This window comes from Electrophorus electricus, chromosome 8 (assembly GCF_041902795.1).
Source record: "Electrophorus electricus isolate QZ-2024a chromosome 8, ASM4190279v1, whole genome shotgun sequence".
NCBI lineage: Eukaryota > Metazoa > Chordata > Actinopteri > Gymnotiformes > Gymnotidae > Electrophorus > Electrophorus electricus.
The window spans coordinates 29,791,595-29,813,265 of NC_137504.1; the positions used below are offsets into that span (position 1 = coordinate 29,791,595).

General features: G+C 43.7%; 1 protein-coding gene across 2 annotated transcripts in view; it reads left to right on the forward strand.

The window, feature by feature from the left end:
* arhgef12b (Rho guanine nucleotide exchange factor (GEF) 12b) overlaps positions 1 to 21,671 on the forward strand; it is a 46,130-nt gene that overhangs the window by 7,784 nt on the left and 16,675 nt on the right. Inside the window, exons 2-7 of one of the 2 annotated variants that reach the window (XM_081719051.1) lie at positions 16,785 to 16,805; positions 17,225 to 17,319; positions 18,667 to 18,714; positions 20,462 to 20,560; positions 20,775 to 20,824; positions 21,377 to 21,434. In XM_081719051.1, coding sequence (XP_081575177.1) covers positions 16,785 to 16,805; positions 17,225 to 17,319; positions 18,667 to 18,714; positions 20,462 to 20,560; positions 20,775 to 20,824; positions 21,377 to 21,434 — 371 coding nt within the window. The remainder of the gene's footprint in view (positions 1 to 16,784; positions 16,806 to 17,224; positions 17,320 to 18,666; positions 18,715 to 20,461; positions 20,561 to 20,774; positions 20,825 to 21,376; positions 21,435 to 21,671) is intronic. The other variant, XM_035526949.2, reaches the window with a different exon arrangement.

Genomic DNA, 21,671 nt, shown 5'->3' on the forward strand with positions numbered 1-21,671 from the left:
GAAACAATCTTAAAATGGCCCAGAATAGTTTTGCCTTTGGGTAAAATGTAGTGGCCCAATAAAGTGGAAACACTCTGTGCTTGGGATGTGCCTCAGCTTGTCAGGCAGAAGCCTGTGCTGGTAGTGGACCACACCTCAGCGAGCGGTGCGCTAAAAGAAATGAGCTTATAAATACCAGTGAAGGCTCTGTATCATGGAAATAATAGAAACGTTTAAAAAAAAATAACATTTCACTGTAACATTGAAGCTTCTTTATATAGAGAGTGAGCACATTTATACTCTCGCCTCGGTGAATTGGGGAACATCAGCAGAGGGGAGAGGGTGAAGTCAGACCTAAACAGGAAGTTGTTTCAGTCAGTGGCAATTAAGGAAAGGCTAGACTAGTATGAGAGTACCACCGGTGTCTCTTTAGTACCTTATGAGCAGACTCCACAATGTCTGCTGTGTCATAGAGCTTTCAGTTGGAGTTTCTTGTGGGAGGTCTAAGATTATTCATGGAATCATTTTATTAGGGGGTGCCCAGTTATCAGTATTTAAATGTTAGTATGAATATCAGTGTTTAATTATGCCCGTTGACGGTGAGTAAATAGTTAGAACAATTTTTGTGCTTTATCCGCCTGTAGCTTAAACCACTGAGTGCTCAACGGTGCGCCTTTAGTCTCAATAAACCCAGATATCCTGTGATGTCAGGACTTGATGCAGTTCCACTGGGGTGTGATCAAAGCATGTCTGATTTGTGGCACAAACTACATTTAATGGATAAAAGGCAGCCAATCCCACCATGACACATTACCATGATTTAGTTTGGAATCGTGAGAAATAATGAGTAATACACTCTTGTTCCCATGTTCTCTTGCAGTGTCACTATCTGTCCATACTTTCACAGTCTGTCTGTATTATATATGTCTACATTTTGACCAGGAATTTGATGCTATCATTTTTAAGTAACATGGCACCCAGTGCAATTTTTTTTTCACCAGCTTGGCTTTCAGTATAATAAGCCTGGAAATGTTCTGGCATCTCTACGGTATGTCCACGGCAGATGTATCATCAGTAGGCAGTCTGACATTTTGGCTTAGCAAGTTTTAGTAGCAATAGTCGGAGGTACAAACTCAGCACTTGCCAAAGACTTTCATGCATTTGTCTGCAAATGTAATATGCAGACAAACAATATAATAATACAATATATAAATGTCATCCTTATTTCTAAAATGAAGATAAGTGGTTTTTGGGTTGTTTTGCCAAACGTGCAAAAAAATTCAAAGGGTGGCTAAATGTTTTGCTTGTTTTATTTTAGTAAGTACTTTTGATTTAAAAAGAATGAGGGTTTTTCATGTATTGTCTAAGACACTGTAGGTGGAATTAATACACATCTTGGTGTATATATATTAAACGACAAACTATTAAAAAAAAAAAAAAAAAAAAAAAGCCCAAAGAAACAACAAAAAACCTAATGGTTGCATCAAAGCTAGAGCTTGAGCTCTGCTTAAAACCAGTAGACATTTAGAATCTTATAATGTTTATTAGGTGGTTATTCAAAAAAAAAAAAAATCAATCAGTGGACAGTTAGGTGAAGTTAGCTTACTCTCCAGCTTCTTATTCAAAACATCATGTTTGCCTTAAAACTCAGCAGCCTATTGGGAAACAACGTTGTTCTGCATTTCTTCGTGTGGTTTATACTAAAGACTTGGAGTAATTAACTTTGTGAATTTAGAGAAGGTGAGAACTTTATTAGTTTGGTTATTATTTCTCCTCACTGGCTCTGTTTGTCAGGTTTCTATGCTCTTTCTCTGTTCCCTGACCCTGAATTTCCTTTACTTCATGGTCACTGGGTTATCAAATTGATAGCAATGAAAATAACATGTGTGTGTGTGTGTGTGTGACCGCATGGATATTTCTTTAATTGTTAATGGGAAGAAAACGCTACAGTTAAACTCGTTGTATAAACTGCTCAAACTAGCCCAGCTTTTATCATGTGACCTTCTCAAACTAACCTGGCTGTTATCACAGGCGCTGCGCTGTGCTGTTTTCATCCTGGATTTGTGATTGTATCGGAGCCATGTCCTTAAAAATGTATTCACCGATAGCCGATCCAGTATTTTTGCTGATATCTGCCCGATTCCGAAACATGATATAGAAGGAGAAGGAGAAACATATATAAGGGGAAAGATTAGTAGAATAAATTTATTTTTTTGGAATTTGGAACTCTCATCTGGCTTGGACTCAATGCTGAAGTAAATGAAGAAACCAGGGGCAGGCTATTGGTTTTGTGATGAGTCCATTAGTGGGTTAGTTGGTTATTTACTGAATTGTTGGTCTGATAATCATAGGTGTTTAAATAAAAACAAATAAACAAACAAAAAACCTCTAGTATTGTCTAGTTATTGCACCATCGAGGTAGTATCATCTCACTCTTTGATGTGAGTCAAGTACAAATACTGAACACGTTTATTTGGCACTAAATTGAAAATACGAATGACATGCACTTTTTTTTATAGCCTAGTGTTCCTCAGCGAGTCAAAAATTTTAGCTTGAATTCTAAGTGCTAGGTTGGCAAAGTCAGGGTTGAGATTTTATTGCAGTCAGTCATGCATTTTCAGATATTGCTGTGTTGGCCAAAACCAATTGGATTCCACTCTGGTCAATTCCAGATCGACACCGAAGTGAATCCAGACATTTTTATGTGTCTGGACTTAAGAATAGTTATTACAGAAGCCAAACTCCTTTCAAAATACCCAGTTCAGAGCTATTACTCATCCGTGGAACTGTAGACATGTATGCATTAATTGAGTCTGGGTGGTGTTTACATCAGTTTAATAAGTAGCTGACACATTGACCTATGGAGACTGCTTTAGGTTAATAGCAGACACAAAGCTTTGCTCTGCTGCTCAAGGTTCCCACAGCCGGAGAGAATGAGGGCTTGGCCGTGGGCAAAGGGCTGTCTGAGTGAGTCGCTGTAGAAGGAGGAGGAAATGGCTTTTGAAGGCAGCAGGCCTGGCTTTCCGGAGCCCGAAGTCACCCCACGTGACTATGGGGCCCCGGCCTCCTCCAGCTGCATCACCATGGAAACTGCCAGTAATGGCGAGGCAGCTTTCCCGTCTCTTCCAGTCCGGCAGCGCCCAGCGAGTGAGTCTGAGGCTTTCCTCTGAGCTGACATCAGTGCTGGCCCAACCGCTGCACCCCTGGCACAGAGCCTTGCTCTTACTGGCTTCACGCAAAAGGTGGAAAGTGCGGATAAAAGCTGTCCTTCAGCACTGACCCAAGGTTCTTCTCCAGACAGCTCCAGTGACTGGTTGGGCTGACTGGACAGGTCTTGGATCAGTATACTGGGGTAACTCCCTACCCAAAACCACCGATATTCAGTGATATCCCCACTTGAGAGAGAGCATAATATTTAGACTGTACTTTTTTTTTTCACCATGGTTCACATCTGTGGTGGAGCTTTTTCTTAGGTCTTGGATGGTAAGGTATGCTGTTTTTCTGAGACCCCGGAGTCCCAGAACTGAATCAAAGTGTCTCCCCTCTCATAAGGGTCTAGTGACTCACTGTCTCCAGCATATTAAAGTCTGTAAACCTGCAAAAAAAGTGGCGAATGTGGAAAATTGATTTAAAAAAGGGGATCAACTTGCTGCCTTTTTGAATGGGAAACAGGGGCCTCTGAGCCTGTAGGTTGCAGGATTGGCATGGGTCAGTTATGTGTCTTTTGAGCTCAAGCCAATCTAAACATGGGAAAGACACGTTATGACTTCTGGATTCCAATGTTTAGGCAAGACTGATTTCTCTGATTCACCATGTCCACTATGCAAATATAAGTACTTCTGATTTATTGGGGTGTGTTGCTCACTGATCTGTTGAGAAGATGAGTTGAACCTAGACATAATAAAATGAATACTGCATCGCATATTGTTTATTCATGTTGGACCAAGCCCTCGAGCTCTGCAGTGGTTCAGTACAATTTCGATCTGCAGTTGAGGACACAGGGCCTGACCGGTTGCATTCACCTTATGCAAATGAAGAAGATGGTAAATCCCAGCTGGTTACAAACCTACTGATTTGACTCATGGCAACATTTAAAAGTCAATCCAGCTATATTCTTTGGTCCGAAGTGCTTCTGAGAATAGAATAAAATGAGCTTCCGAAAGTTTGGAATGTAGTTTTTCAGATCAACAGGACGTTCTTGGATATTTTCAGCCCAGCCCCGCCCTCTCACCCATTCCTACACACAGTACTGGCCAGTTGCTGTGGAGGTGGGCAGCATTTTCATTTGATTTGATATTTCTTGACTATTTCCGACCCATGTAAACCTTTGTTTAAATGCTTATATTTTTAGCATAGCATACTCTTCTCATCGGCATTTATAGAAATTAACATACTCAAAATTCTACTTTGTTTTGCTAATGTATAATTATGATTCTTTTGTGAATAAGCTTTGATTAATGCATTAATTGCATTTCATTGTCTTGGCTGTTATTTATATGATGGCTGTCAATTATATGATTATAATACTAATTACGTTCATTTTTAGTTCATTAACTGTTGGTGATTGACACTGGACACTCACCTGGGATGAGCATAAATGTTTTGTTTGTCATGTTTTAGCATGGCCACGGTCATTGCAAACTTGTTTTTAACAAGTGTCAAAGCCTCACTTGTCCATCTTTCACCTATGGCAGGGGCATCAAAGGACAAAAACCACCAGATTTTTTTCGTCCAGAGTGGCTTGCTTCGAGTGGTGTATTTGGGTGGTGTATTCATATCCACCTTCGAGTGGTGTATTTGGCCAGCATATCCCAGCTGAGTGGCTTTGTAGCCTGGGAGATTCTCCAACAGTCCCGGTGGGAGCTGCTGTCCGAGAGCGTGTGTCAGCCGGGGAGGTGCACCTGGACCCGCAGAGCTTTTTTCCTGCATCCCACATGCCTTCTCTCTGGCCTCCTATCCCGTTTCCTCCCTCCCTCATCTCCCTCCCTCCCTCCCTCTTGTCATCCCTCTCCCCCTCCACGCCTCTCCAGCTCAGTGGAGCGAGTCTCAACAGGAGGCGCACCCCTGATGACTATCGCCGCACGGCACAGCTGGCTACATCTGCCCTCTGAGAGTAAGATATGGCGAGATCAGCCGGCCACGCCTGGCTCCGCCTACCGATCCACGTCCTGTTGCAGCAGACCGCTACTGGGCTGTTACCGGGCCGCCAGATGGGCGTGCTTTTTGTGTATGTGTGTGTGGGTTCCGATGTGATGGTCCCCCTGTTTTACTGCACTTGGTGCAGTGCGGCAGAACACACGGGTGGACACTTGATATTTCCTTTCAGCTTGATTAAAGATAAGACTGCGGGGCTTTTGACAGAAATGGTCAGACGAATGCCATTGTGTTGTGGAAACGCCTTGGATGTGGAACTTGCTTGGAGTGTGTATGAGACTGGATGGCAAGCCCATAGCACATATTAGAAATGTATGTGAACTGTGGGTGGTATTTTAGAGACTGGCATGCTTGGGTAGCAAAGCTCCTTATAATGTGCCACATGCTCTTAAATGCAGTACACTATAACCTTGGGCTATGTTGATTTTCAAAGACGCACACTGTGATAGAGTTTAAAGGGCACAGTATTGTTGAGGCCTAAATGCGTGTGAGTTTCTAAAGCAGGCCAGTTATGCTCTCTAGATGAGACCGGACCTGCTGGAGGCTGCAGTGTAATCCCTCCTTTCACACCAAAATCAGTTTCTTACATCTCTAATATCAGCACATGACTTATAGAAACCGCAAGTGTTCAGTATGCAAATACCAACTGCTCTCGTTAACTTGTGGTTAGTGATCATCTTGGGTCTAACTGTAATGCACTGTAATTACCACTGTAATTATAAATCATTGTAGACTCTAAAAAACAGGCCAGAGGCGGAGCTAAAAAAACATTCTCAGATTCTTGAGATGCACATGATGAGGGCCCTTTTATATGAGTGCACTAATCAGTTAATATGGGCAAACTGAAAGGAGTGAGTGAAAGATGTTGCTACAACATGCCATACTTAATACTCTGTTATTTGTTCATTATTCATTAGGCATTCAAAGATTAACTGATGGAGGAGATTCAGTTTTGCAGAAGGCTGAATTATTCAGAGCGGCCTGATGGGTAGCCTGACCGCAAGTCCCCGAAGTAATGCATATCCTCAAAAACTCTACACATTTCATCAAAGTCACACCACATGACTGCAGCTTACCAACACCGAGACGTGCTCGGGTGCCCCGTCTGCGAGGCAAAGTGCATTGGGGTAGTATGTCATGTTCCAGGCACTCTGCTGCCCCCCTCTGTGCTGACAGTATGGGTGTCCTGTTCCTGCACTTGAAAAGACCTCTGGTTCTGAAGGACCAGCTACAAAGGCACCTGCCAAACCTGGGCTTTTGTTTGTTGTTCCTCTGTATGGGGTCCCTGGTGCGCGTGCACATGAGCGCGCATGCACACTCACAAACACAAAAAAAGCGGCGCTCTGGCGAGGAGAGAGGGCAGGTGCTAATGGAGCCCAGAGCACAGGGGCAGCGTGGGGACCTGTGGCTTGCTCAGCAGCAGCCTGATAGCCGAGAGGCGTGCTGAGAGCACTCAGACCGCTATGCTTTATCTTTCCCTTTTAGAGAACAGTTTCTGGTTTGCAGTGTCAGCTAGCCTCCAACATGGCTCCAAACGAATCTGTTTTGGATCCTTTTTTTCAAAATGAAAAGAGCATAATTTTGCATGAAAAAAAACCCATAAAATAAAACCCTAAGGCAGTGCCATTTTTACCCAAGATTGCCCGATCACTTTATCATCTCATCTGTAGCAGTTCGTTCTGCTAATTTGTCCCTTCCAGGTCCCATTAACACCATATCTCGGCTCCTGGAGAGGTATGCGTGGCCAGATGGATTTATCTGCCTGGGCCTTGAACAGCAGGCCTCTCCAGCCTGGCTGTGAAAAAAGTCTGCACTTGGCTCATCCCTCAGGAATTGTCTGGTATTTTTGGTATCTGAGACATGAGAGCATTGTTGTTATGCCTTTCCCCCCCGTCTTTCGTTCTCTTTTTCCTTTCTGTAATCAAGTTGCTAAAAATAGTAGCAGGCCCTGGTCACTCCCTGAGCCCCGAAGCCCTGATAAATGTATTTATTTATTTTAGTTGAGGCACTCTGTGTGTCTTGCTGCAGCCTGCACGACTTTTGGACTGAAACTCGCTGGGAAGAATGGAAAAGCCTTCTGAACACATACATACTGCTGTGTACCTCACCAAAGACTCAGGAACTCACTTCAGAATAGCCACTTCAAGAGCTCCCTCTCGCTGATAAAAGCTTTGTATGTGTACTAAGAATATGTAGGAATGTCACTATATATAGTGATGTTTTCTTCACATATGTCCTTTGGTGTAACATGTAGGACTTTAAAAAAATATTATGAGATTGTTTAGGCCAGTGGCTTGGTTAGGGCTCATTGGTAGAGGAAATTGGGAGTCCTGGCTCCAGAAGCCCTGATTTACGGCATCCCTTCCTTTCCTCAACTTCCTGCCATACGGGTTTTGGCCTGGGTGATGCCGGGGAAAGTGCTGTACTCATTTTCTCCGCCCCCTTCAGAGCGCAACTGCCTGACGTTTTTCCTGTTCTTGGCAGCACTGCGTTGGTGACTGGGATTACATCCTCACCGCACTCACCAGAAAAAAATGACCAAACCCAAACAGCTCTCCGCTGCTAGCCGCCGCCAAAGCCAGCCGTTCTGGGCAGAAGCACGGGTGCCGGCCTCTCACCACGCCAGCTGCTGAACCTCTTGGAACTGCTGCTGATTTGCTCTGTATGGCCACTTTTTCAAGCTTCATTACTGCGTGTGTGCACATAGAATTTCTTTGGGTGCATTTGTTTTCGTACAAAAATGTGTTGCTTTCCTTTTGACCTACCGTTGCTACTTGTCTTTGGGTCTACTTTTCTATGATGCAGTGAAATGTTGGTTTGACCTTTTGGCCCTGCAGAAACTGGTACCAAACTGTTTTTGTTATTTTTTGTTTTTTTTTTCCTTGCCTGAACACCAACTGGATGGTCTTGGTTCATCAAGGCATTTGCTTGGGTAGAGATGAATATATCTTGTGGAATTGGAGCATGGCACAAATACTAACTGCATATGGCTGTGTGGAAGATTGGCACAGTGAGCTGCCAAATGGAACACTGACACCAATATTGCAGTCACAAAGAGCAAGTGTATTAGAAATCTTTCTCTCTCTCTCAGCTGGAGAACCACCCTGCATTTCATCTTCACATCAGTCCACACCTAAGAGTAGTTTAAACACCAGCATCAGCTTTGACATTCTGTTTTAAGACTTGTGGCTTGTTCTGGATGTGGTGGGGGCTCTGGGACCTCACAGTTTACCCATCTTTTATCCATTAAGTTTCATTTCATCTGATATACTTATCCACATTCTCCAGGGTAGTTTGCAGGAGTTCCAATAGAGCTGGTTCAGCTATAGGGTTTATTTATTCTGGGAACACTAGGTATATGTCCCCTTCACTTTTTGAAATGTCTCATATTGTCTGTAGGAAAATGTATCCCTCTGATGTGGCACTAGGACTATGCAGAAAGGTTTGAACACTGGATGCACCAGCAGTCTTGCGTTCTGATGGTCGCTTGAAAATGTGGTGCGATGTTCCATGGAAATGGAGCATTTATTTTACAAAGCGCGGTAGAGTGAGGACCGGTAATCTTTCTTTCAGAGAGTGAGTTGATAGAAAATGCCCAGAAAAACTAATTCCAAATAACATTAATAGGTTCCTGTGGCTAATCTGTAGACGTTGGTGGCCTCCATGGAAGCACAGCTATTTTATAATCATGACTTCAGAGAGGGGACTTATAAACAGTACCGTTTGCCCATTGCTACATACACCCAGGAACACCTCAGCAACTCCTGACTGAATATGGAAAAAACAAACCAAAAAAATTGATGTAATTGACCATGTAAATATGGACTCATTATCCACTGCAGTATTTACATGGTTTCATGTACTGTGTGCTTTGAAAGTCAAATTTTAGTGCCGTCCCTGGAAAGTAATACCGCCTTTCCCACATTTCCATAATCGGACATTTCAAACTGCGCGTTCCTTCCGGTGTGTCTTATTGAAGCCCTTTAATAATGGGCCTTCCTGCCACCATTAGCATTAAAAGTCTCGTCTGGCATCCTTTGATGTTGAGCAGCCAAAGTGGTGTGGCATTTTCTAGCTGCAAGCTAGTGTTGTTCCAATTAGCCTGAGCACTGACGTTACAAAGCCTTGTTACGATGCTTCCAAGCCGCCTAATGATCCAAATTTGGAGCAACCAGACAACCCAGCCTACAAGTCTACACTGTTAGTGGCTCACGGCTTGTCAGTCATTAGGACGGAGAAAATAGAACGTGTAATTGTGTGTGTGTGTGTGCGCATGTGTGTGGGCGTGTGCGTGTGCGTGTGTGTGTGTGGCATTTCTTGTCAGTAGACCTGTTTTGCTTGAATTGCTCATCATGACCATGTTTGCAGGCCGTGTTTCCGTTCCTTTAAGAGCATTTGTGCTGTTTGGTCATGTCTCTGTTAGCCTGAAGGGCTAGCTACTCGACCAGCTACCCGGGCTGGCAGCAGACACTTCCTCTGGCTGCACACTTGAGCTTGTTTTCTTCTAGACTGGGAACCTTTTGACCTCTGACCTAGCAGCTGACCTTTCAGGACTCAAAAATGCATGACATGGCAGTGTTGTGACACTGTGCTGGCTCAGAATCTATCCTATGTGATTGTGTGCTTTCTGTCTTAGTCTTTCTAAGAACTGAATGTTGCAACTTGAATTAAATTTTTTTCCCCACATATCCTGTTTTAAAGTGAAACTGTCCTAAAGTGGAATTCTTCGCAATTTCTTGATTAACAAGTAAATTTTTAACAAGTAAATAGCTGATTAGATTTCATTGAAAGTGCATGATGCATAAGAAACTGTGGTATTCCCCTTTAACATGCAGCTTCACTCTGAAGCAGACTTTCAAGAAATTCGGCTTTTCTCAATGGAATCTCCTTTTTTCACGTGGCACCAAAAATGCGGGGGAGGAACTGTCTGAGGGGAGGAGTCAGGGCTCTGAAACAAAGAGGAGGTGCTGTCTAAGGGGAGTAGCCAGGGAAGCAGGACGTCGAAACTCATCCAGAGAGGTGCTCTGATGTCCTCTAGCACCCCATCATCAGAATTTGACATTTGTTTTAATGTGAGGAGTGTTTTCAAAGTGAGAGCACAGAATGGAAAAGCAGTAATGTCACAAAACCTTTGGTTTCAGGTAGAAGAGTAGATGACTGCTTGGTAACAAGCATCCTCGTCTAATGAATGGTTGTGTGGTTCTACTCCAGTGAAACAGCAGAAGAATGTAAACTAGCAAACACTTTATCTATGGAATAGATCTTGGTTGGCAGATGGCAGTATATTGTACCATACGGCATATGGTATGCTGCATATATAATAGGGAACGCAATGATGTCCATGTCTGTAAATGTCACACAGACTGCAATTCTGTCTGTCTCTCTTCTCTCTCAGGCCACGTTTTCATTTATGAAAATTCAGCAGAAATAATGAATGTGAATTAAGTTGTTTTTCCAACCACTTCACAGTTATGCAAATACACTTTAAACGATTGACCATGTTTAGGTGAAAAATATTATGCATCGCTGCTGTTTGCCATATGTGTGGTTGAGTAGAGTAACCTTTACAGCCACTTGCCATCGTTTTGTGGCCTTGGTTATGACAACATCCACCTTGCATTTGGGCATGCAAGCGCACCAGGCCTTTTGGGAGAAAAGAGCCCTTTTTCAACAATCTTTAGATGAGGCATTTCAGATCGACAGTAGAAACATTCTAAATGCTGTGCACTGCTTGGATGATCTGCAGGGCCAATCATTTCCAGTCACTGGCCACCCAATAAGTGAATCACCATGGCATGGTAAACCCTGTTCTGTCTTTCCCTCTCCCCAACTGAGCAGTGGTGAAGTGTGATTCAGGATGATTTACGTTGACCCAGCACCATTCTATGGTGTAAGGGTGACCCGACTCATCTGGGATTGGGCTGGGCTGTGGAGGTAGACCTCACCACCCCTCCTGGAATCCCCTCTGTACGCTGACCGATGCACCTAATAAGGTTGTTGTTTTAATATTTAACATTATGCGTAACCCAACTGTTTAGAATTCATATAATATCCTGATAGTTAAAGATCATGACATACAGCCTCCGGGGGAGGTTTAATCAAATGTTTTGCATGAGAATTTGGATCCTCTAGGAAGGCTGCAGCAACCAGTGCAGCGATAGCCATAAAGACTTTGTACCTCTGTGCTATTTGGCATGTGGCCCACTGCTAATGGCATGGTTATCAAGAGCACTAGCTCCATGCCATGAGGTTTGATTTGCTGTTGCCCCTTCCATTGGGGGGGGGGGGGGGGGTGTCTTGGTGAGGCTTTTCCCTAATGGGAATCTTCTAAGCTTGCACCATAATTCATCCCTAGAGGTGTATTCTGAATGAGCTGGATCCTTCTAGTTTTTAAATTGTGTGTGTGTGTGTGTGTGTGTGTGTGTGTGTGTGTGTGTGTGTGTGTGTGTGTGTGTGTGTGTGTGTGTGTGTGTGTGTGTGTGTGTGTGTGTGTGTGTGTGTGTGTGTGTGTTTGACACACATGCAGACACACAGCCCCCACCGCTCGTCCCTGCCTGCCCCTCTCCCGAATAATAAAACGTGAGTGGACAACATGGCGTGAAGAAATGTGCATCTCTGAACGGCGCGGAGGGGGGTGGAGAGGGGGGTGGAGTCTGCTCTCTCTCATCAGACAGTCAGGGTGGAGGGAGCAGTGGCGTCAGAGCTCAGGAGCGGGAGACGAGGAGGAGGAGGAGGAGGAGGAGGAGATGGGGAATAGAGGGGTGAAAAAAATGCGATGCCTATGTTTTGTATGAGACGAGCTCTTTTGAAGTTATCAGTTGGTCACCTCCTGCTGTGGTAGCAGTCTTTTAAAGCCGAGTTTCATAAGCATGGGCCTATTTTAAGGTGTTTTGTGGCCGTTTGGATGGAATGAACGTTACATGGAACCAGGCAGCTGGGAGTCACAAGGCCTTGACTTGACTTGAAAGCTGATGTAACTCAAAGTAAATGGATGGAACTGGTCTGAGCAAAATATCCTGTGTCCCCCCCTCTTGTCTTATCAAAGTGAAGTGGGGTTCTGATGTTTAGGGAGTCGTAGCATTTTCCTCCAAGGTGCCGCACAGACAGGGTGGTGGCAACCTGCGAGTTTCCAGGATATTCCAGTCTGCCACTGTGGTTCACCTGCTCACCCCTTCCTGTACTTAGCATTTGCATCTCCAGTCTCATGCTAACAAGCTTAAGAGCTTAGGGAAGGCAAGGGCGCTCAAATGGTCTCAATTAACACCAAAAGCCCTGATCTCAGTAATTCGCTGGCCGCGGTCTACGCCAAGCGGAGGGGAAAAGATTTTTGAGGGCTGTTTTGTGGCACAGCTTTGGTGTTTCTTCCTGATTTACATTGTCAGTGTATTACAGATCTCTAGGTATTTAACCAGGTCTCTTCATTGTCCAGTCAGTTACCACATTTTCTGGTTGTCCTTGGTTGTACAGTTAAGCGCTGATGTAGGATCAGTGATGAGGGTATGAGAACAGGAGTGCGCCACTTCAGCTCACAAAGCGTAAAAGTTTACGGATTCACACGACTTGGTGAAATAACTAGCTGTGCCAATTGGCAGGTCTATATATGGTGTAAAAGTGTATATTTATTTGGATGTAGTGGTGGTGTGTTGCTTGTTTTTTTGTTTTTTTTGTGAGTAGTGCATTCTGCAGACACAATGTATGTTGCATGTCTTGTGGAGGAGATATCTGTTGTCAGTGACTTTATAAATCCATATTTGTGATTCCTTTTTCTGTGTTTTCAACTTTCAGTGGTGTTCTCTGAAGTGATGAGATGAAATTATGCTCCAGATCAATGTTTCATATTGATTTCAGCTGTCTTTTGCTGATTGGGTGGGCGGAATCTCCTGCTTCATGCATTCCCACATTGTTTATTTCCTGAGCTTAGATGAAGTAACAGATAGGAGTCATTTTCAGGTTAACCAGATGGTGGATATTGAGTCCATCTGAACATTGTCCAGCTAGTCAAAACTCTTACCCATCTTGTAGCATTTGACATACCAACATATCACTCATACAAGTAACGCGCAGTAAGGTAATCTGTGAAAAAATAAATTACTTGTTTTACCATTGTTTAGGGCTGCAGCTATAGATTATTTTAGAAATTGAGTGTTCTGTAATTAATCCATCAATTAATCGGATAAGAAACACTTTTTCTATATTAAAGAGCGATCGTCAATGTACAAAAGAGAAGATAAGATGGGTCTCTTAAATTGAACAACTAAATTGGTTTCTATTTTAACATTCAGCATCAACATTTTTATTGCTTAAATTGGACAGTATCTGTCAAAACTATACCTAATTTAGTATTTAAGTGTCATTCTGGTTTGTAAATAAAACATTTTCTGAAATTAAAAAATATCCGTGATATTTTTTATGGAACTTTTTATTTTCCACGTTTTTCAAGATATATGGGGAACATCCTTTTTTGAACAAAGTCAGTAAATATTTTTATTCGATGAAGCTGGTGTAGCGATGTATGAATGGCCAACACAAATTGTTTGGTTTGCACACAAAAATATCAAACAGCTAATAGTAAGTAAGAGTTCTTGAAAACAGTATCTAGGTTTCTCAAAACACAGACCAGTTTATAACTTCTTCAGTGCCCAGCAGGTGAGTTTAATATATTTGTTCATTGATTCAATTCATTAATTTGGTTGAAATTCAGTTGTATGTAATCCCAGTTCATTTACTATAATGCCTGCTGTATAGATCCAAAAATGTGAACTACGAGGTCTCTGCCATTAAACATGATGAGAAATCGTTCCTGTACCATTTATCAATCTCGTGTAGTTAGTGAACTAGCTACTTTGCCATCTAACCTTCTGTAAAATAGCAGTGGCATGAGTGCATGGGAATGTACGATCACCCTGCTGTGTGAACCGGTCCCAAGCATGATGGTACGGACTGTTCGGACTCCGGTTAGGCTTGAGGTCTGGCTTCAAGTTAACATATTCGTCTATCGTCTTTGCTAGAACCCACTCGACCTTACTGCTATGAAGATACAGGATTATGTGGGTTTATTCATAGTCTCTCTGTCGCTTGTTTATGATTCAAGAAACTACGCAAAATATTTCAAATATTTAGCCTAGTATTTAGCTAACCTACTGAACCTGTTTTCAGCTTGATGCATGTTTTGCATGTATTTCCCGCAAGGCACAATGTGGATATAGTTATATAGATTACAAGAAGATTCGATGCAAAGAATTTGCATGAATGATTTTTAGAAATCAAGTTGCTCAAGTAATTGTTTCAACCCTAATTTATCTATTTATTTGGTTATTTTTAAAGCTTTGTATGAAACAGTGTTTTTAACTGACCTAAGGAACAATTAAGAGTCCAATTACACGTGTCTAATTTGGTGCCCTAAAATGGAAGAACTGTGTATAGAAAGAGCCTCCTTTCCCGCCCGGTTCTCTCAGCATGGATATAGATTCCATTGAAGGCAGCGGTTCTGCACAGTAACCTCATAGACAAGATTCCAGTCATCTTCTGTGCTTCGCCTTTAAATATCGGTGACGGGTGAGAGATTGTTTGTTTATATACATGCAGTCATGCACCCACACACAAACCCTTGTGCACACACCACTGGTGTTTCTAATGAAACTGCCAATGGTGCAGTTATGCATTTCGTGTCTTGGAATTTTTGAAGTCAGATTATCCTCCCCAGTGTCCCCAAATTTCCCAATATTTTCATAAAGCCTCCTCTCCTCTCTTGTCTTCCCATCCCTGCTCTCCTCTCTGCTCGTCTCCTCTCCCCTCTTCTCCCAGTCGCCTTTGCTCTATAATCCTCTCTGCATAAGAATATAAGCTCTTCCTGTTTCCATAGTGCCCTCAAGGTGATTGGCCATTACCCCCCCCCCCCGACAGGCATTGGAGTGGATCTCTGCTCAGCCACTTCCCTCCCCTTTCTCTGCCTCGCATGCCTCCAAAACAACAGATCAATAAGGCGTTTACGAGACCTTCTGCTTTGGACTTCACAGGGGACACATTTTGTAGATTTACAGTTTCTTGGTCGGCTGTTCCTCGATCGTCTCTGCTTGACTTTTGGAAAGAATTGGCTTCAACTGCAAATGTTTTGCCTCTGCCCGTTTTCTTCTGAAAACTAAAAGAAAATCATGGAGAGAAGTGGAGAGAGGGAGACGCAGAGAGAGAGAGAGAGAGAGAGAGAGGGAGCCTGAGAATTTTATTTTGGCCAAATCCTGCCCCCTGCTTTTTCTGCAGCACATCCAACCCCCCCCCCCACCATTCACACATTCAGGAAGCCGGCGTCGCTGCCAGAAGCCCTCTCTGTTTCCGGGAATCGGGCCCGCAGACCCACTGTGGAGTGGGCCGCTCTGACGTGAGAGCCATTGTTTCCCCGCGCGGGCCTTCATTGTGCAGGGGAAGGAACAGCAACAAAAACAAAAGCCACCCACGGAAGGAGCGGCGGGGAGGTGGGGCGAGGGGTGGGATGGGGTGGAGTAGGGGGGAAGTCTGAGCTATTTCTGTAGAGAGGGCTCCTCCAGTTCTCCCCAGGCGCACACAGGCGCTGTAGCTGAGGACCAGCATTCCTGCGCTCTATTGATTAGATAGCCGGCTTCTCTGGTCAGTCAATATATCGTGTGTTAATTGTTATCGCGATACCAATGTCAACAGTATCGTATTGCCAGAAGATAAAAACAGCGCGTTCCACTTAGGAGTGCTGCTTGTGTCAGGATGAAGCATTCTTCACCACCCTAGTCCTGCTCTGTGGCTAGGGCTCTACAGTATGCCCTAATGTGTGAGCGCGATGACATTTTCCTTACCCGTTTTTCCTCTTTATAAAGTCCCTGGCATTAACAGTGATGTGAGATGATCACATAGCAACCGATGCTTGCAGTGCAAAAGTACAGCAGTATAAATATGTCCTGAAATAGGCCCTGCTCCCTGTAGCATGCTGGCCTGCTGGTTACTCCCTGAGGCTGTCCTGAACAGATGGACCCATGCTGTTGTCATCTGCTGTATACGGATGCAAAACGAAAGCCTAGCTGTGTGTCGAGCACAGCAATACGCATAGTACGCATACAGACAAGTCAGCGCTTCACTTTGGCGTTCACGACATTGCTCGCACTTGAACTTTCTAACCATATTCGCCATTCAAGCCACTTCCAGTGTGTTTTTGTGACCATTAAACCATTTGCTAGGTCGTAAGGCATGGTGTGTAGTCCTCAACATTTTTGCCCCAGATCAGACTTTAATCCAGTGCTCTGACAACAAGGAAAGCAAGATGAATAGGTAGGTGATCAATAGGCCAGATCATCCTAGCTCATGCAGTCTCTAGCGGTATAAAGCACAGTTAAACTGATCCCAAGTCAGTCCATGCACTCTCTGGGAAGCCTAACAAAGCCTGAGGAACTTGCTCTCACGATTCAGTATTGGTGCATGCGGCAGTTCTGGTTGTATGGACATAAGGGGACAGGTGAAGAGCATCGGAGAATGCAAGGGGACAGCATCTCTGCACGCCTCAACTGTCCCCGCCACATCCTGCCCCAGACAGCCGTGTAACGAATGTTCCCCTTTTTCTCATGGTGCATGACGCTGACTGTTCCGCTGCACTAAAACAACCTTTTTTTTTTTTTTTTTCCCCTGTGTTGCAGGTTTCCCAAAAAGCCAACGAGGTGAGTCCCAACTGGATTCCTGCCACTGTTCCCCTGCTTCTCTCACCCAGAGTAGTGCGTGGGCCACGCCCGCTGGGGTCCGCTCCATAGACGGAGCGGTGAGAAGGGCAGGTTGAGTCACAACACGGCTAGACACAACACTGATGCTAGCGATATGGCAGAGCCAGCTGCTCAGGATTAAAACATGACGTGCTAATTCCTCAGCCCTTCATGAGGGTTTCCGTGCAGGCAAAACCGTGCAGCTCTTAATTCCCCAAGACCAAGAGCTCTGCAGTGCTGGATTGAAACTAATGATTTTGAAATTGCTTCTCCATTGGCATGGAGATTGTTCCTGGAACACTGTAACTGAGATGAAATACTTGCACGTTAATACGCGTGTGTGTATGCGTGCGTGCGTGTGTGTGTGTGTGTATGTGTAGGACCGCAAGTATTATCAACAAGGACCACCCCCCAGACAAGAAACCTAAGAGCGACAAGGTGTCAGCGCCTTTCTCACATGAGTTTGATCCCACAGGTAAGAGCCTGGGCCACTGTCTGCCCATCACATGACCTTTTTCCCATGGCCAAGAGGGCAAATAGACGAGAGGCTTCCGATGTCAAACGCCTCGTTCCGTGTCACCTTTCACCTCCCTCTCTCCCCTCCTCCCTCCTTTACCGGCCTGCACTGCGCATACCAGTACATCTGGACCATTTGTTACTAAAATGAATTCCGCCGTTACTTTTCTGACCCCTTTTTTTTTTTTTTTTTTTGATGCCACTAGCGAACGCACGACTAGAGCTTTGGCACGGCAGTGAGGCAGATTTAGTGCAGTGGTTATCTCCTCATTTCGCAAGGCTGCACTTCTGTAGCAGAATAGGATTGCAAATGTTTGCACATCACTAATGAGTACATACTTAGTTTCTTTAGTCTTGGTTGGGTTGTGAAATGACCATAAACTGATGTTAGCAAAGTGATAAAGGAAGCTTAAGCAATTTGAGGAATGTCTAAAAAATTAGAAGGCGATTAAGGCACCATGTTCTGTTCATAGTGGTTGATGCCTTTTGGCGATATTCGAAAAAGTTTATTTTGTACTACATACAGTACATTTTATCTTGTCACTCAATTGCTTTATAATCTGCCATTGGATTATAGTTAAATTTAATCTAGATTACCTACAAATTTACTGGAGGTTGATGCACAGAGTCTCTTCTAGCATGCAGGTTGCTGGCAATCAGCTTTACTGATGCTGTTACCATGATGAGGGATTTCCAGGAATCTGGTTAGGGGATTATTCGAAAAGCCCATCTGTGCATTTCTCCGGCCTTGTCTCTTTGCCTCCCCTGTAGCAATCACTGGATGTCTCATTGGAAGCCAGTCACAGAATATAGCGAAAATATGGAGAGAAATGTAGGCAAAACTGCAGGAAAAGAGTCACCATTGCCAACACAGAGTGTCATCACTGTTCTGATGTGAATCGGTTCTTTGTGTACATTGTAAGTCTATTGTAAGACGGCAAGAGGTGCCGGTAGAGGTTATACATAAGGGGAACTAACTTGTGCATACTGAACATGGAGATCCCAGTGAGAACTTTAATTTGCAGTATAAATATATAAAATATTGTTTGGAATTTGTTCATTTATGCTTTTATTCTTGATTTTATAGAACATCATTTTAACCAGAATTGTTCCTTATCCCCAAAGGCTCAGAAAATTCCGCTTTTTCCCCCATACGAATTCCACTAGGTTCTTAATCACCCTAAAATAATATCTAGGAACCACCATGGTTTTTTTTTTAGTTTTTTTTTTTAGTTTTTCCATTCATTCTGTTCACATTTTTATTTTCTCCACCTGTGTGTGTGTCCCACGCATGACCTGCTACCAGATTTCCCTGTGCAGAGTGTAGTGGCAGAGCGAAGGCCCGAGTCGTGTGGTAAGAGTTCACCATGGGGGTGTGCGCACGTGTGTGTGATCAGGTGCCTGTGTGTGTGTGTGTGCGTTTGCTGTGGTGTTTCCTCTCCATTTCCCTCTCCTTTTGCCTGCCAGCCTTCCCACACTCCCCTGCCCCGGTGGTGCTCGGTTCTTTCCCTTTATACATGTTCCCTATGTAGAGCAACCCCCCACCCCCCCCCAAAAAAAGAACGAAACAACTGGAAGCTAATGTAACAGGTCGGCCTGAGGTCTTTACAGAATCCTAACCGATATCCTTCCTTGTTAGCAACGTTAGCATTTTGAGGAAAACTGTTCTTGTAATTACTTTCACTGGTGTGTTTAAAGCCGAAGCTCTGCATTTTTACGTTGTGGGGTATCTAAGGCCAGTGGTCTATCATGCATAATGGCTTGAATTGCACCTTACCAGGCCCTGCTACGACTTCCTGTCACCAGTCCTGCCTCCTAAGCCATCTCGGTTTTTCAATCGTTATAGATTAGAAAAAACTTAACACCTCTAAAAACTGTTATTTGGAAACTTGCATTAGCCCGCATAAGACTGATTGATTAGACAAAAAAACAGACTGTTTTGGCTTTGAATCATTCTTAGTTATACTAGACATTTATCCACCATTTGTACGATGATGAGTGTCGAGCATCTTTCTGCACTTTCACAATGAGAATGGATTTACCCACCAATTACTCACAGAGAAGTAAGAATAGTTAGTAGTTATAGGTGCAAGTCACAGTAAATACTGGATGTCTTCCATAGGTGGAACTAATAGGCTATTTACTTTACAGTCATATGTCAATGGCTGCATTCTGAAGTTAGCTGGCTTACTATACTGGAGTCCTGTACCTTCTGTCTGTTGTGGTGAATTTTACTGGCCTCTCTTGTGAGTGGTCTAGTTTTGACATGTTCTGACAGAATTTTTATTATTAGACATTTATGCTGCAAGTGCACACATGAATACATTTGTGCAAGCAGTTATAAATACTCTCCACACCGATGTGTGTGTTCAGATATGCACAAAATATCTATACGTTTCATGTCATTTTTTACTCATGAAAGACAACACTGGAAAGTTACATTTGTGCACTAAACAAGTTACTGTCATTCACGTGACTCTGAGTACCAAAACCTATACATGCACAGCTCCACATACCTTTGGCTTTGTACTAAATCACACAGGGTCACCATTTTGCCCTGTAGTCACAGCAAAAACATCCCTTAAAACCTCGCCTGCTGCATGATTTTATTGTGTGAGCGTACTTGCGTTGTTGTCGTTGTTTTAAAATGTTAGTGCGTTACTGATGACTAGAAGTTCTCAGGGGTGCTTTGTTCAGCAGTACATTCATATCTACAAGCACTAAATACTCCAGTTACTCTAGAAGTCAGTTGGCTGCTGCTTTATTGGCGCACAACAAGTTCTCTGTCTGCCACTGTTTCCGGCAAATACGCTTGCATTCTTAAGGTATTTTAAAACTACTGTGTAGATTGTCTGCGTGGGAGCGGCTGTGCGCGTGCATGCGTGTGTGCAGGCCTGGGGTGCGCTCTGTAATGGGAAGGCTGTAGGCTGGTGCCCAGGGTCTTGAGGGGAAGCACTTTGGGCCCTGTTTTCTCCACTGACCTCCTCCATGCTGTTGACTAAGATGGTGGCTTTACCGGAGACCTTCCTGGCAGCCACTCTCTCCATTAATTCTCTCTCTCTCTCTCTCTCTCTCTCTCTCTCTCTCTCTCTCTCTTTCAGGGCTCGTTCAGCGGTGTGTTATCATCCAGAAAGATGAGAATGGCTTTGGGCTAACAGTGAGCGGAGATAACCCTGTATTTGTACAGCTCGTCAAAGAAGGTAACATGCAGATCCTCAGCATTTCGGTAGTGGCTGTCAGACACCTTTTAACACCACACGCACACGTTTACTCAATCTCTCTCACGTACACTTTCTTCACTTGTTTGAAGATGCTCTGCTGTTATCTGTCTGATAATTTCTTTTAGATTTCATGTTTTCTTTTGCTGTGCAAGACTGCATCCAAAATCTCTCTTTCTCTCTGTGTCGCTGACAGATGGAGCGGCAATGCGAGCTGGTGTTCAGACTGGTGACAGAATTATTAAGGTAAGATTTTCTCCTACTTAATCAAAGCTGTACCTCTGTAGGCTGTGTGACATAAAGTGTGTGTGGTGTCCTGTCCTGTTGCATAACATTCAGTCAAGTTTCTGTGTTAACGAGATAGTCAGACTGCACAGACATGTCGGGCAGACAAACTCGCCAGATGTCTGCTGCCTCCTGGGGTGGTCTGGTCACCAGTGTGCCCCCTTCTGGCCAATTGTGGAAAGCCATATTTAGTGTGTTGCCAAGGTTGAACTAGGGCTGCATGCTTTGCAGACCCTGCGCTGTGATTAGATTATGAGTCGTGATATGCGTTGGGCTGTATTAAAAATGCAGTGCTGACCCGTTGATGTGATACACTCGCAGATTTGCCTGTACCATTTTTTTTCCTAAAATCAATAAAAGTGTTAAATGTGTTAGCAATAAGATACAGGCCACAATCTTTAGACCTGCATGCTTTTATTTTAGCATTTGATTCAGCTATGTTTAGGACAGTCTTAATCCTAGCCATAAATAAATCACCTTTTAAATTAATCATTTTTCATTTACATTTTACAGGTCAATGGGACGTTAGTAACACATTCGAATCATGTAGAAGTTGTGGAGTTAATAAAGTGTAAGTACCCCATCACCAGTACTGAAAGTCAATCTTAAGAGGAATCATGTACAATTGTACAATAGTAGTAGTGCTACAGCATTCCCCAAACCTAATGTTATAAGGATTAGAGGATCTTTTAATGTTGAGCCAACATTGGCATGACAGTTAGGTTCAGTGCGTGGTTTCTGTTTGGTAAATGAGTCAGGGAGTTGTATGATCTTGTTCTCTCACTGCTGTGGTTATGTTTGGGCACAG